Source organism: Apostichopus japonicus, chromosome 16, assembly GCF_037975245.1.
Source record: "Apostichopus japonicus isolate 1M-3 chromosome 16, ASM3797524v1, whole genome shotgun sequence".
NCBI lineage: Eukaryota > Metazoa > Echinodermata > Holothuroidea > Aspidochirotida > Stichopodidae > Apostichopus > Apostichopus japonicus.
This window is the reverse complement of record NC_092576.1, coordinates 14,644,192-14,657,315: the sequence shown is the minus strand read 5'-3', so window position 1 is coordinate 14,657,315 and position 13,124 is coordinate 14,644,192. Positions and strand designations below refer to the sequence as shown.

At 34.3% G+C, this 13,124-nt stretch overlaps 1 protein-coding gene across 1 annotated transcript in view; it reads right to left on the bottom strand.

Annotated features, from left to right (window-relative positions):
- Positions 1-13,124, bottom strand: part of LOC139983701 (uncharacterized) — a 125,362-nt gene that overhangs the window by 20,314 nt on the left and 91,924 nt on the right. Inside the window, exons 8-21 of the mRNA XM_071997440.1 lie at positions 11,181-11,324; positions 9,914-10,204; positions 8,065-8,379; positions 7,307-7,383; positions 6,587-6,818; positions 5,708-6,031; positions 4,384-4,459; positions 4,230-4,297; positions 3,212-3,558; positions 1,990-2,086; positions 1,473-1,552; positions 938-1,072; positions 634-762; positions 365-492 (exon numbers count right to left, since the gene is read on the bottom strand). Coding sequence (XP_071853541.1) covers positions 365-492; positions 634-762; positions 938-1,072; positions 1,473-1,552; positions 1,990-2,086; positions 3,212-3,558; positions 4,230-4,297; positions 4,384-4,459; positions 5,708-6,031; positions 6,587-6,818; positions 7,307-7,383; positions 8,065-8,379; positions 9,914-10,204; positions 11,181-11,324 — 2,443 coding nt within the window. The remainder of the gene's footprint in view (positions 1-364; positions 493-633; positions 763-937; positions 1,073-1,472; positions 1,553-1,989; positions 2,087-3,211; positions 3,559-4,229; positions 4,298-4,383; positions 4,460-5,707; positions 6,032-6,586; positions 6,819-7,306; positions 7,384-8,064; positions 8,380-9,913; positions 10,205-11,180; positions 11,325-13,124) is intronic.

Sequence of the window (13,124 nt, the reverse complement as noted above, 5' to 3'; positions counted from 1 at the left end):
CAGAGACAAGTTGAAATGAGAACAGAAGTTGATACTGGAAAGAATTTAGATTCTACAATATTAAATCACATATAGTCTAAGTTTTTTGTTACTGATGTCATATGATCAAGTAGCATAATACAGCACCATATTATGTAAAACAAATATTGTGTGTAGTTAGGATCATCAAGTTAGAGAAACTGAGACAGTCGTACTGCTAGCCTTAGGATTTATACTGCTGCAAAAAGTGTTCTGTTTTACTTTTTCATATAAGTTGTACAATTATTACTTATTTTGTTATAATTGTTCTCTCCGAAAGCAATTATGATATGATTTGCATGTTTATGTAACTGTTAACACCTTCAATACCAGATTAAGAACTTACATGCAATGAATTAATGTTGCACCACGATCTCCAAATCCTGTAGCTGCGATGAAATTTATAAGCGGTATTAAGCTATCACCACTCTTTGGCCAGTTGTTTAGAATAAATCGTTTAACCTTGATAGATTCCTGAAAGCAAAACGAAAAACTTGGAAACAGTATGGCTTTTTAGGAGGGTTTCTTTCGATTTAAGGTTAGTTTTAAATACAAATAATCATTAGTAGTAAAGCTAGTCAATACAAATAATGTATGAGGATAGTAGTGTCTTACCCTATACGATCGGTGGGCAACCTTGCATTCATGGACTGTATAAAGCTGTCTTTTCTCAATGGGGCACGTGGATATTGTCATTTTTCCGATCTCGATGTCGTTTACCTCTGGCCAATATTTGATAGTATCCTGTGTTATGATACAATATCAAATATTGACAGTGAATTGAACTTACAAATGATTGTTCCAATGTTATTAACGCAATGGAAAACACCAGAAGAGACTTGTACTAACAGTTCTGTACCCTAACGTTGGAAGCGAGAAATAGTTATACTAAGAAAAGTAGAATATTTGAAAAAATTACATGATTTTCGGAGTCCGCCTCATTCAACATAATAATCGTCTGACATTGATAATCAAACACGAGTCGCCAAAAGTCTTCAACAGTAGTCGGCAAAGGTGCCTGTGTCATAATCAAGGTTTGTTTCAATCCAGAAATCTGAAGAGAAAGCAATTTAAAAACAAATTAGTTCAAATATAGCGCTTTGCGTATTCCCCCAAAACAATCACCGGTTTGTTCGACCTCCTAAATTTGTTATTAATTGCAGTTATTTAAAAAGATGAAAAATACTTCAGAAGAATCGTTCCGCTTTTAACAGAATTAGTTGCTCTCGTCAATGTTTTTTTTTTAAATATATCCAATTGGATACATGTGGTTGCGATCCCAGCAAACCAATCTCCTACACAGCAATGGCAATCGCGGCTCGTATAGCTCAGGTGGGCAGTGTACAGGACGTATTATCCTGATCTCACTGGTTTGACTACCGAACTAACCAAAATGTATTTCTCGCCTTACCTTGAACTTAAAGCACTGAATTGTATTATTTAAAAAAACTTACATTCACGACAGAAGCGTTAATGTAATCGTTTCCTCCCTGAGTGAGACACATGGATTTCAGCAAAGGTCGATGGTTGTCCACTGTGAGGGGAAGTTGTAATATGACATTAAATGGACTACATAGAGAAGATATTAGTTATTCTCAATACTTTAGTTTGTGTCTGACAATCCATTTTTGATATTTTTCACATGTTTACTATTCTGCTTTCCTAAGTTTGTTGTCAACGTTGAAGCCTTGCCTTAATCCCGAAGTTCATCATCTGACTAACGAATACATAATACATTGTTGTCATATTCATTGGCATCAATTTAAACCTTTAATGAAATGTTTGACAAGTTACACTGACACGGCGTGCACAGAATTGTCACCCTAGTTTAATCATTATGACAACTATCCATGAGAAATCCGTTGTTTCGATGAACATTTATGCATGTGATTGGTTATTTTCTTGTAACAGCCTAGTTTATTGGGGACATGCAGCTTTCATTAATCGGTTCTTCCTCGTTGAGGTACTCACATGGTACAATATCTCCAAATCTGTTCTTGTGCAAGTTTTCAGGGGATGTCCCAGAGAATGAGCTGACATTTGTGCTGGGACTTACTGCTTCTAAACGCTGAGCATAAAGACAAAAATAATAAGTTACAGTACTGACTTATAATAAATACTGCCTCATAGCTAAAAGAAAGTGAAAATAATGTTTTAAGTTAGGTGATAATTCACTTGTTCAAAGGGCACGATTATTGGGAAAAGTGACAATACTATTATTATTCTCAGAGAGTGACGACTTATGTCAAACTATCGTATACGTTCACAAATACTAGTCTAGTTTCGCGTGAATTTTGGTTCTACACGACAGTAGTATTTGTATCTATTTTGTCATATTCTATGTGTCTGTTTTTCTCTTCTCCTACTTGCTGAGAACAATTATATCTTCCGTTAGTCTATTAATACTTTGGCTGCTGCATGTCTCTGATAATCGCTTGTGTAAATCCCTTTAAGGTACACGTGGTCCTGTTTTACACTATCAATGACAACATTCTTTATGCATGTATAATAAACGAGCAAGATATGTCAACAATGGGCATATTTCTATCCATTATTTATATTAACAATAATTTCAATCAAGCGCTTTTATGTGATGAAGTACCTTTTCTTGTGACTACAAGTGAACAAAATATCGAGCATCATCATGCAAAGACTAATTCAAATCAGCATATGATGAACTGAAGATTCCTTATGTAATTTGAATGAAAAAGGTGTAGACTGATGAGTGAATGAGTTCGTATTGTCAAGTTTAAGCTATTGTTAACATTGTGTAACTATCGCAGCAACTGGCTTCACGACAACGGTAAGTACACCTAAATTACAGATTGTTATACCTTCCTATAAACCAGAAGGACAACAGCTACTTATTTTAGTTTAGTATTTAACCAACGGACTACATCATGTTGTTATGATATTAAAGTATGGTGATATATATATATATATATATATATATATATATATATATATATATATATATATATATATATATATATATATATATATATATATTTAAATACTGATCATCATCCTTTAATGTTAAGTCCATACTAACAAACCGATCATCAAATATAGACAGGGCGATTGTATTTTAGTAACAGTTCCTTGTCTAGTTTAAATTTCTCATCGAAGACCTTTATTCATAATATCTTACTGGTAATCAACGACCATTTTTGAGTTATGTATTTATCTTCACCTTAAAGGTAGCCGATATCATTTCTTTAGCAGTAGAACTTCTCATGAACAACGGAAACTTAGAAATTGCCATCGGTTGTCTAAGAGAAAATTCATCATCAGAACTGTTTTGGTACGTAGTTGGCTTTTCCTTCGACACTTGGACATCTTTGTTGATTTGTTGTTTTGCTTGAGCGCCTTCACTAATATGGATAGATGGAACTTCATATCCATCAATGGCGTTATCATTTCCTGTTGCTGACAGCGTGCATTCCTTGTGTTTCTTAGAAGGAACATAGCGTACCAAGTTGGTATGCCCACTATCTTTGCTCACATTTTCATAGTCAAAAGCGGCTTCGCTTGTTACCTCTGTAAGAATGAAAACACCAAACCAATAATGCAGTTGGTTTAAACAATCATACCCCGTTTTTTAGCAGTTGGTCTAAGAAATTACAATTTCACGCGTGTATTTTGTATATCATAAACAATTGTTCTAAAAGTTTAAGCCATTGTGAACATCGTACTGTTTATGTTCAATTGGCAAAACGAGTTTTTTTTTCATATCAACGATGCTTTATAGTATAGGGTCATCGCAAATCAACTTTTTTTTCACTCATGAAATACTCTGTACTTATTAAATGATTATTGAAAAAACGTGGAATTTAACCTTAAGGAAAGAATCTCGTTTTGATTAGACATTTACGGTTTGGTATTTATGCTACGTGCCTAAATTTATTAATAATGTGAACATTATGTGAACCGAGGCAGGAAAAGAAAAACAATCTTCATTGTATATAATGGTGAACAGAACCATGAAATTATTAAAGCGAGAAATGTAACAACAACAAAAAAACAAGATATATGCTTGCTATATATGAACGGTGTTAGTTTTTCCCGATATAGAAAAAACATATATGATAGTACTACTATTGGTAAATATAATAGAACAGTTATAAGGCCAATAGTACAGGGCAGCTTGTGTTGGCATTATATATATGTAGACAGCTTTCATTAAAATCGCCAAGAAACTCACAACTTACCTTTTGAGTCGTTTGTTTGTCGTTCTACGGTTTTAGGTTTGGATGTAGATCTCTGATATTTCCATATTCTTGAGAAGAAAGAAAAAAAACAGGTTTCAATTTTGATGAAAATATAACGTAACAAATGGCATTGGCAACGTTTTGAGTAACTCACCCGTAAACTGCAAAAAGAGCAATGATTGCGAGTGAGACCGTACCAATTGTAACACCGACAATTAATCCAACGGATCCTAAAGAAGAAAACAAACAAGTTTACAATAATTGCATTTGATACCTTAACTTGTACATAGACCATTAAAATGAATAATATATCCCTAAGCAAATAGAATATTTGTAGGTATGCACCTGAACGTTTTGTTTAATATTGATTCGATTTAAGATTTTGGCTCTGAAGCCTTGACAAAATCAATAACTAGGAGGAAAGTAAAACATATATTATACCATCATCTTTACTGTACTATACACGTACACTTGCGTACACAATGTACCCTAATAGAACTGGTGAGTGTACTATTCCACCCGATACACATAGAGAACACAGTTACTACAGTAATGTACATCTTAAAGTTTTGTACCACAGTAAAAACTAAATCGTGCTATAAATCGGTAGCATGTGCTATTAGAATTACAGTTAGAACTGAGGATATGTGTAATTCCAAAAAATCCAGTTGTTTGGGATTTGTTGGAAATAAAATATCCTCAAATCTTACTGTGAACACAATAGCACATGCTACCGATTTATCAGATTTGTCAGCACAATCCTGTATTTACTGTGGTACACAACTTTAAGATTTACATTAGTTACTGTAATCTCTGTGTGAATCGGCTGACTATTCTAATATCGACGTCTCTTTATATATGTCTACCTTCTTTAAAGAGATCATGTCCATCAATATCAGGAGGAGGGTTTCTTCTCTTTGTTGTAATATTCACTATATTAAGAACTATACATCTCCTTTGTATTCTGTGTTACTCTCATTCATTCTGTCCAGCAGCAATGTCACACCATTCTAACCATCCACTCTCCCAGCCCTTGACCTTGCTATACCTACGTGTACTGTAGTTAGAACTTATAGTTTTAGTCACTTGTGATTTTGTTTAGTTGTTCGTTCAATTTCGGATGTATATAATGATGTTTCCATTGTGACCACCATTGGCCGGATACGACTGTTTCACAGTGTAACGTTGCAATGATACCAATACCAAACGAATGATACACAGACACCTTTCCATAGTAACGATTTGATATATGGGTTAACAAATTAAAGGTGTTTCAATATAGTTTAATTGCAGAAAAGAAGAAAAAGTTAATGTAAATATTTGTTGATGTATTACTGCAACACATAATTTTGCAGTAACTACAGCACAAGATAATGTTTGTGAACGTTTAGACAAAGTTGGACGTAGACGAAAAAGTTTGTGAAATAATTGTATCAAGTTCAATGTCGGTCGAATCAGTAAGGAGGTTATTTGCTTACCAGGCGAGTTTGTTTTCACCCTTTTTAAGATTGGACCGGGTGGTCCATCCCCATTTGGCCCTTCTCTCACAGCTACAACCATGAAGTCATATTCTGTGTCTGGTTCAAGTGGTGTCATTATCACAGCATATTCATCTTGATCATTGCTTGCATTGACTCTGCTAAAGGTACTTGGCCAATCGCCGCTCTCCGACAGCTTGGATAGTAACCTATATTCACTTACTGGAGGAGTCCCAATGACGCCATCCCATGCCGGCCAGTTAATTGTTAGTGAATTTGAGCTAACATAAGAGACAGTTGGGGCGGCTTGGTATTCTGGAAGTTCTGAAAAAAAAGCCAAAAGCCACTACAAATTTAGTAAGAATGAAAATAAATCGTGAACATCAGCTTTTGCAAACAGTTATATTGTAACGCATTTCAAGCGAAACCCAACAATAACATAATAACATCAAACTTGACTTAAAAATATGAAGTAAATTTATAAATCGGTGTAAGGTCGGACGAAAGGATCGTTACTGCAATAAACAATCATGAAGTAATTGTGTTGGTAATATTGTGTAATCATGATGTCAGTGATTAGAAAACTAACTTACACATCACACCCCAATTATGCATTATATTCTTGTATTATTCGGAACGGCCTCTCAAAATCAGTTCAGCTTGCAATTGTCGAAAGAGTAGTAACGTTAAATCAACCAGTTAAAGACACTGACTATAGCCAGCAGTTCCTTGACGAATAATACTGAATCGCTATATTATTTTCCTTTTGTTTGATAAAAATTTATCAACTTTTGAAAGCTGCCAAATAAGCGACCCAGACATATGATTTAGGGCTTGTTAATTAATTTTACGAAATTGTTGTAAGATTAACGAACTTACTTGGGACAAAGTAGTAAATTTCTTTACTTCTGCAACATTTTTCTTCAGCCCTCTTCAGTGTCAATTGGATGCTGTAATTTCCTTCTACTTTGAGACCAGTCAAAGTGAAGGAGGTGCTCGAAGGATCTGTTACCTCATATGCGCCATTATGTGACGGTTCCAAGTTGATTGATGCATAGAAGATTGTCAACAAAGTCACACCAGAACTACATGAGCTACCATCAGCTGGAAGCTAGGAAAAAACACAACGAATTAAAATTCAATTGAAGTCTAAAACATTGAGTAGCCAAATTAATTCCCATTATATGTTTTCATAACCCTGTTCATCAAAGCGTAACATGAATCTTCTCATCACGATTTCCACTTAAAAGAACGTTCATTAATGATGTGCAATGCTTTCTTACATAATATTAGGGTAAGGCAAATGAGAGAATGATACCTATTATAAAGATTATAAAGGTGAAATAAAGGTAACATGCCAAAAACTCGATGCAGCCTCAATGTCGAGTAAAATAGGCTGACAGCGCTATTGCTTCCGATCTACAATACATTCATTAACTTCAAAAAACCAGTATGTTTAAATATTTCATTTCGACACCATTACTACAGCTATGGTGGTCAATAACATACACAACGTTACTGATTATTCAACAAATAATGACATAATAATATACGGTCAGAATGACATGATAATCGAGTTAAAAAGACAATTATGTATACCTCCCAGGATATTTTCACACTTTCCTGATCTTCTCCAGCTACTTCTGCTGTAACATTGATTTGGTCATCTTCAGGTGCTTGTGTAAGAAAAAAAACAATGAAAATAAAAAAAAACAGAAAGCAGAAATAAAGTCAATAAATGGGGAACCATATTTCAAATTTTAGAAACGTACTGCTTTCAAAGTTCTTGATATTTAATGTTTTACAAGCCTAAACTTCACATGCACACCCCAAGCACGCATCCATCGTAAGGAATGTGTACCAAGTATGTATGTCTGAGTCTTGTACAGGACCCCGTAAGGGTGTTTACACAAGAGTATGGTATCTTGATCGCACTGATTACGATTAAAATCTATATCGAAAATCTAAGTTTGTAGGTTATGAGAGTTGATATATCCTTAAGAGAAAATAGGGTCAATGTGCTTTCAGTTCACAGTCACAATACACTTCAAAGTGGAGTTTACAAGGGATAACATGGGAGGGTTACTTTTATAATGATATTGTGCTAATATAAAACACAACACAAATATCACTTTATTACAACTTTACAAAAAATAATTGCAATGGCTGTATGACTAAATGATTGCTATTTAAATATCATCAAGATGAAATCGAAAAAAAATACAATCAACCAAAACTTAACACAATGCAATATGATTTTGGAGGTCATTTAAACATCTGCTTCCCGTAAAACAAACTGACATGACAGATAAAAATTATGAAAATACAATGTAATTTTATATGATTATGCAAAATACCTCCGCAAGTGGTAGTAGCATTCAGCGCTGGACTCTTTGGACCTTCTCCCTTCTCTCCTTCTCTTACTGCTGCTACACAGAATGAGTATCTTTCCTCTGGTATGAGTGCCGTAAAGGTGAAATTCAATGTCTTGATAGATGTAGACGTATCCTGGATAGACCAACTCAGTCCTGATGCCAGCTTGTAGTAAGGCGTATACCCGATGACAGGAGGGTCCCCATCTTCATTTTCTTCATCCCAGGCTGACCAGCTGATGGTGACTGTTGAATCAGTTATTGAATCTGCCTCTGGAGCAGTTTGCAGTACAGGGAGATCTGGAAACCCAAATGCGAAAACTTAAAGAAAATAAAGATCTAATGTTACATCAGACGTGAACATGGTCTACCGCTATATACAATGAATACTATGAAATCATCGGATAATGAGTAATTGTAATCATGTTTACAGCCGGGTATGGGTTGTAGTAAGCTGTATAGTACCAATGGTTGACAGAAGGTGATAATATAATTTACGTACATATAACCTAAATACCGCCTTTTGGTAATGTTTTTGCTAGCTTTAGCGATCGTCTATAATTCTTTTTACGCCTTGAAGGTGTGAACCCCAAGTTTAATTCATAGCCAGTCATAGTTTGCAATCAGTTGTACTTTTGTCTTATGAAATATTGCAATAATTGCAAGCAATGAACATCTAAGCAGCTGAAGGCCAGACTGTTAGAATAAAACTTAACTGTGAGTTACAAGGTAGTGTTAGCTCAGTGGTTAACACCGGAGCTTTTCAATTATAAGGTCTCGAGTTCGAGTCACCTCAAGATTAATGTATGTCGTCCAGTTACAGAGTTGTTGACAATTCATAATCATGGACGTTAAAATATGAATCTAAGAGACGGACTTCGGTGAGCTTGCGGCTTTGATAAGCCAATGATGGCTCCTTGCTACTTGCAGGAGTATATAATATACATACAGTACATGCATACATGATCATGACAATCCACATGTTCCACTTTATTGTACTTTTATTCAAAGGAGCTAAGCAGTTTCAACATGTTCACCATTATTGTAAGAAAATCCTACAATAGCAACCTTTTGACCGTGGGCAACATTTATTCTGAACCATCTTTACATCATATGACCTTTGATTTTTGCCAATTTGCATGGATCAATTTATACACAGACTGAAGTTCAATCAACATTGAATTTTGGAGATATCGTATTTCAAAAGTTTGATTCTGACCTATGTTGACTTCACTAACATTCATCTGTACCAAAAAACAATATAATACTTGTACTCACCAAAGTACATGGACCAATTTACCACATAATAACATCAAACAACATTAATGTTGGAACTTATGTTGACTTAAATGATTCACCAGAGTGAAGTTTAAGTAAAATAAACGAATTAAGAAATCATGTAAACTCATTTTACCCAATGGTACGTTGTATTGTTTGTAATGTTAAAAAAGAAGCATGAAATTCCTTGATACACCAATTTCAACTGAGTAATTTAAGAAATTAGAGCTTCAAATGTAAGAAAGAAAAGAAAAGAAAAAGCAAGTGTGGTAGCATGAAAGTATGTTTTTCATTTCTTTAAACTTCAAACTTTCTTCTGTAGAACTAAAGATATTGTCATATCATGGTTTAGTGTTTTTTACATTTAACATCCTCCTTTAGATCATCATTCCATAGTTTTTGATATTTCACTAACTTCAATGTTACAAGTTGCAAAATGTGTTTCTAAGATAAAAAAAATGACTTTGCCACCTTCCGGGTTAATACTTAGCAATTCTAAAGAGAGCACGGATGACCTCTAAAGGACAAATGTAACACATGTAATTATGCTACTCACCAAATACAGCTATAGTTATGCTATATACTGCATATTTCTTGCCATCTTTCCTCAGCTGACAGTACAGTGTCTGTCCATCTGTGACATTATCTACCATGAATGCAGTAGTTGTTGTTGCATCACCAGTAATCTCTACAGTAGAAATACCATTGTCATCTAAATTCTCATGATGTCTTGACAGAACAAACTCTAATTGATTAATGTCTGAAGGACTTGGGCCATTAGCAGCTGTGCAAGTCACAGGAACTGTTACTCCGGGATTTTTACGGGTATAGGCGGCATCTATTATACCTTAAATGAGGAAAGAATGAGGAACACTCATAGTGTAGACTGCATCTTTAGACCTTAAATGAGGAAAGGATGAGAAACACTCATAGTGGTCTTCATAAAATATAAGATCATACTATTCTAGGACAACTAAATGTTAACCAATATGGTAATGCTTTGCTGAGAATGAACTGATATTCCTGATATTTCTAACACAATACTTTCATGAGAAAGAACTGAAATTGCAAAGATAATACTTTGATCAGAATGTACTGAGATTGTGAAGTGCAATGCCCTGAACACCATTTACTGAATTTACAACATTAAATAATGATTGCCTAGACTGAATAATTGAGAATGAATCTAAGCATATTACCAGCCCACCTTTCTTCAAGGTTTCAATGAACACACATGTAGTAATATTCGTATTCATAGACAAATGAGCTGTTTGCTTGGCTCAACACTGAATTGTGAAAAACTTCCTGACATAACATTATTATGACAGAACAAAGAAACAAACTAACATGGAAAAATTGTTGTGCAATAATGTCATGCTGTTCTTTTACTACAGATCGTAAATTAACACATGTATTTTCTATTTAACTCAAATTGTCTATGTTTGCTGGTAACAGTGATTCATCATATTTCTACTGGTGTAGGCAGCTGCAAAGATACCAATTGATCCAGAGCGAAAAGAATGAGAAATCATTATTAAAATCAGCTACTAACGAAGAGCTAGTAGTTTCAAGTGATTAAGGCAATTTTAGCAACCAAGTTCTCTACTTCATTGGGGTTAAGAAAACTGTATCACTACAATGATCATGCTTCAGACAAGAACTGCAGTAGGTACAGACTCCTCACGTCACCTATAGCAATGAATCATGTTTGAATGCATAACTTTCCTTTATGACTTTCAATGTTTCCAGTTTTTCTTTAAATGTCATTTCATATTAACCAGTGGTACAATCCCCTGATGCAATCATGACAGAATGTGTCTTACCTGTCTGACATAAGTTGGGTGAAAATAGTTCCACCCATTCAGGATTGCAACCTCCAGAGCAACTTCCTGTTACTTTGTTGCAGTAACTTTCTGAACAGTGACAATCATCTGCACAGCTTTCCCCAAAGCGTGGCCCTAGACACTCTGTAAATCAAAATGCTCTATATTCATTCTCTATACTGTTAGTTATTGTAATATCTTTCTATGATGCTCTGATTCAATGTCTTTATTCTTTTTACATAAAATTGATAAGTAATGCAAAGATAAAATTCACTCAATTGCTAATTGATGATGATTTATTCTGTCCAACTTTTCTCAAGTTGATATATGGTTATCGTGAAGATAAAACGTTTAATCACTATTGGAATAACATCAGTCATCCTGTTGCTTTTGATATTTTTAGAGTGTCAGTCCAGCTCTGAACAAGCCTCCTGTGGATGCAACATTAACCACAGCTTAAAGGAGACTACTGTAAACTGCATATAAATTGATTTTAATGTCCCACTTCAAGGGTAATATACACATTCCTATGCCTACACACTTCTTCATAAAGTAATATATGTCATACTCTGGTTGTGGCAATGAATTTCATTCCGGAATTTGTAATTTCTACAAAATATGAAGAGAAAATGGAATTATTTTGTGACCAAAGCTGTTATTTTATGTTTGTTTTTCATCTGACATCTAGGCACACAATTCCCAGTCTAGACTCAATTCTTACCTTCACAATTATAGAGACTAAACAATCTTTACTTACATGCATCTCTACATAAACTGTCATCTGTCTATATTTAATACATACTGTATATACAAATCCTAATTTTCTTTGAAGCCCATTTATGTCATTTTTGCTTTGGCTCTTGCATAAAATTGAAATGCCTTTTTTTTACATTATTATGTTCTTTTCTTCCTTCATCTACCTCATCATACACTTCGTCTTTTTTCTTTTCTCCAAATGTGGTATTCCTTTATGAGATCTGCTGCTATTTGTAGACCTTATGTGCATTCTGTTCAGAATATTGTCCTTAGGTTTCGTGTTGTGTTCATAACAGAAGGACTCTATATTGACCAGAACATGAAAATTCCAAACCCAATCAACGCATATTTAAGATATATTTATTCAATGAAAATAATACGAAATACATTTCGTTTTGTACTGTGAGGATTCCATTTTCTTTTGTTTAAACTCAAAGTTTGAATTGTTTCTCAGACAAGTCATCAAGTACTCCATACAAAGAACTTGTCGTAATAGACCTGAGGTATAATCAAAAATGAAACAGTTGAAAGGGATACCAGAAATAAGATCTTGAGATACAGTCCACTGTGGCTAGTTTTTACCAAAATTGAAATTTGACTAACTGGCAAAAACATTTAAACCTTCACAATTTACTGGAACATGAACAAATGTCAAAATGTTAGAGAAGGAAAGTGTTACCATGGCAACAGCATAACATGTTCCAACATGTGCAGTATCATCAGCATTAAGTTAATTGGAACAACAGGAGACCTTAAAATAAAACTCAATGAACCACCTTGCCACCCCCCCCCCCCCTCCTCCTCTCCAACTGACAACCTAGTCAAGAGATGGTGGAAACACTCATGTTTGATTTCCATGAAAGAGAAATTACGATTTAATGATATAATAGAAATCTCTCTCCTCTGAGAAAAGTATTCAAAAGCTATCAATCTACATAAATTGGCTGAATTTGTTGTGTCCGATAGGTAATATTTTGTATAAAATATATAGGTGACAGCTGGAAACCTTTAACAACTATATATTAACTATTAGTGCAACCTGAACAGTCTCAGCTGCTGTCTTAAATTTCATTTAATAATTTAATAAATTATAATCTAGTGCATTTTTTGCGGTATCAAATGTCCCAGTGATGAAAATATTTCATACAGTAGCAATATCAAAACTTATAAATGTATGTTTTTATATTG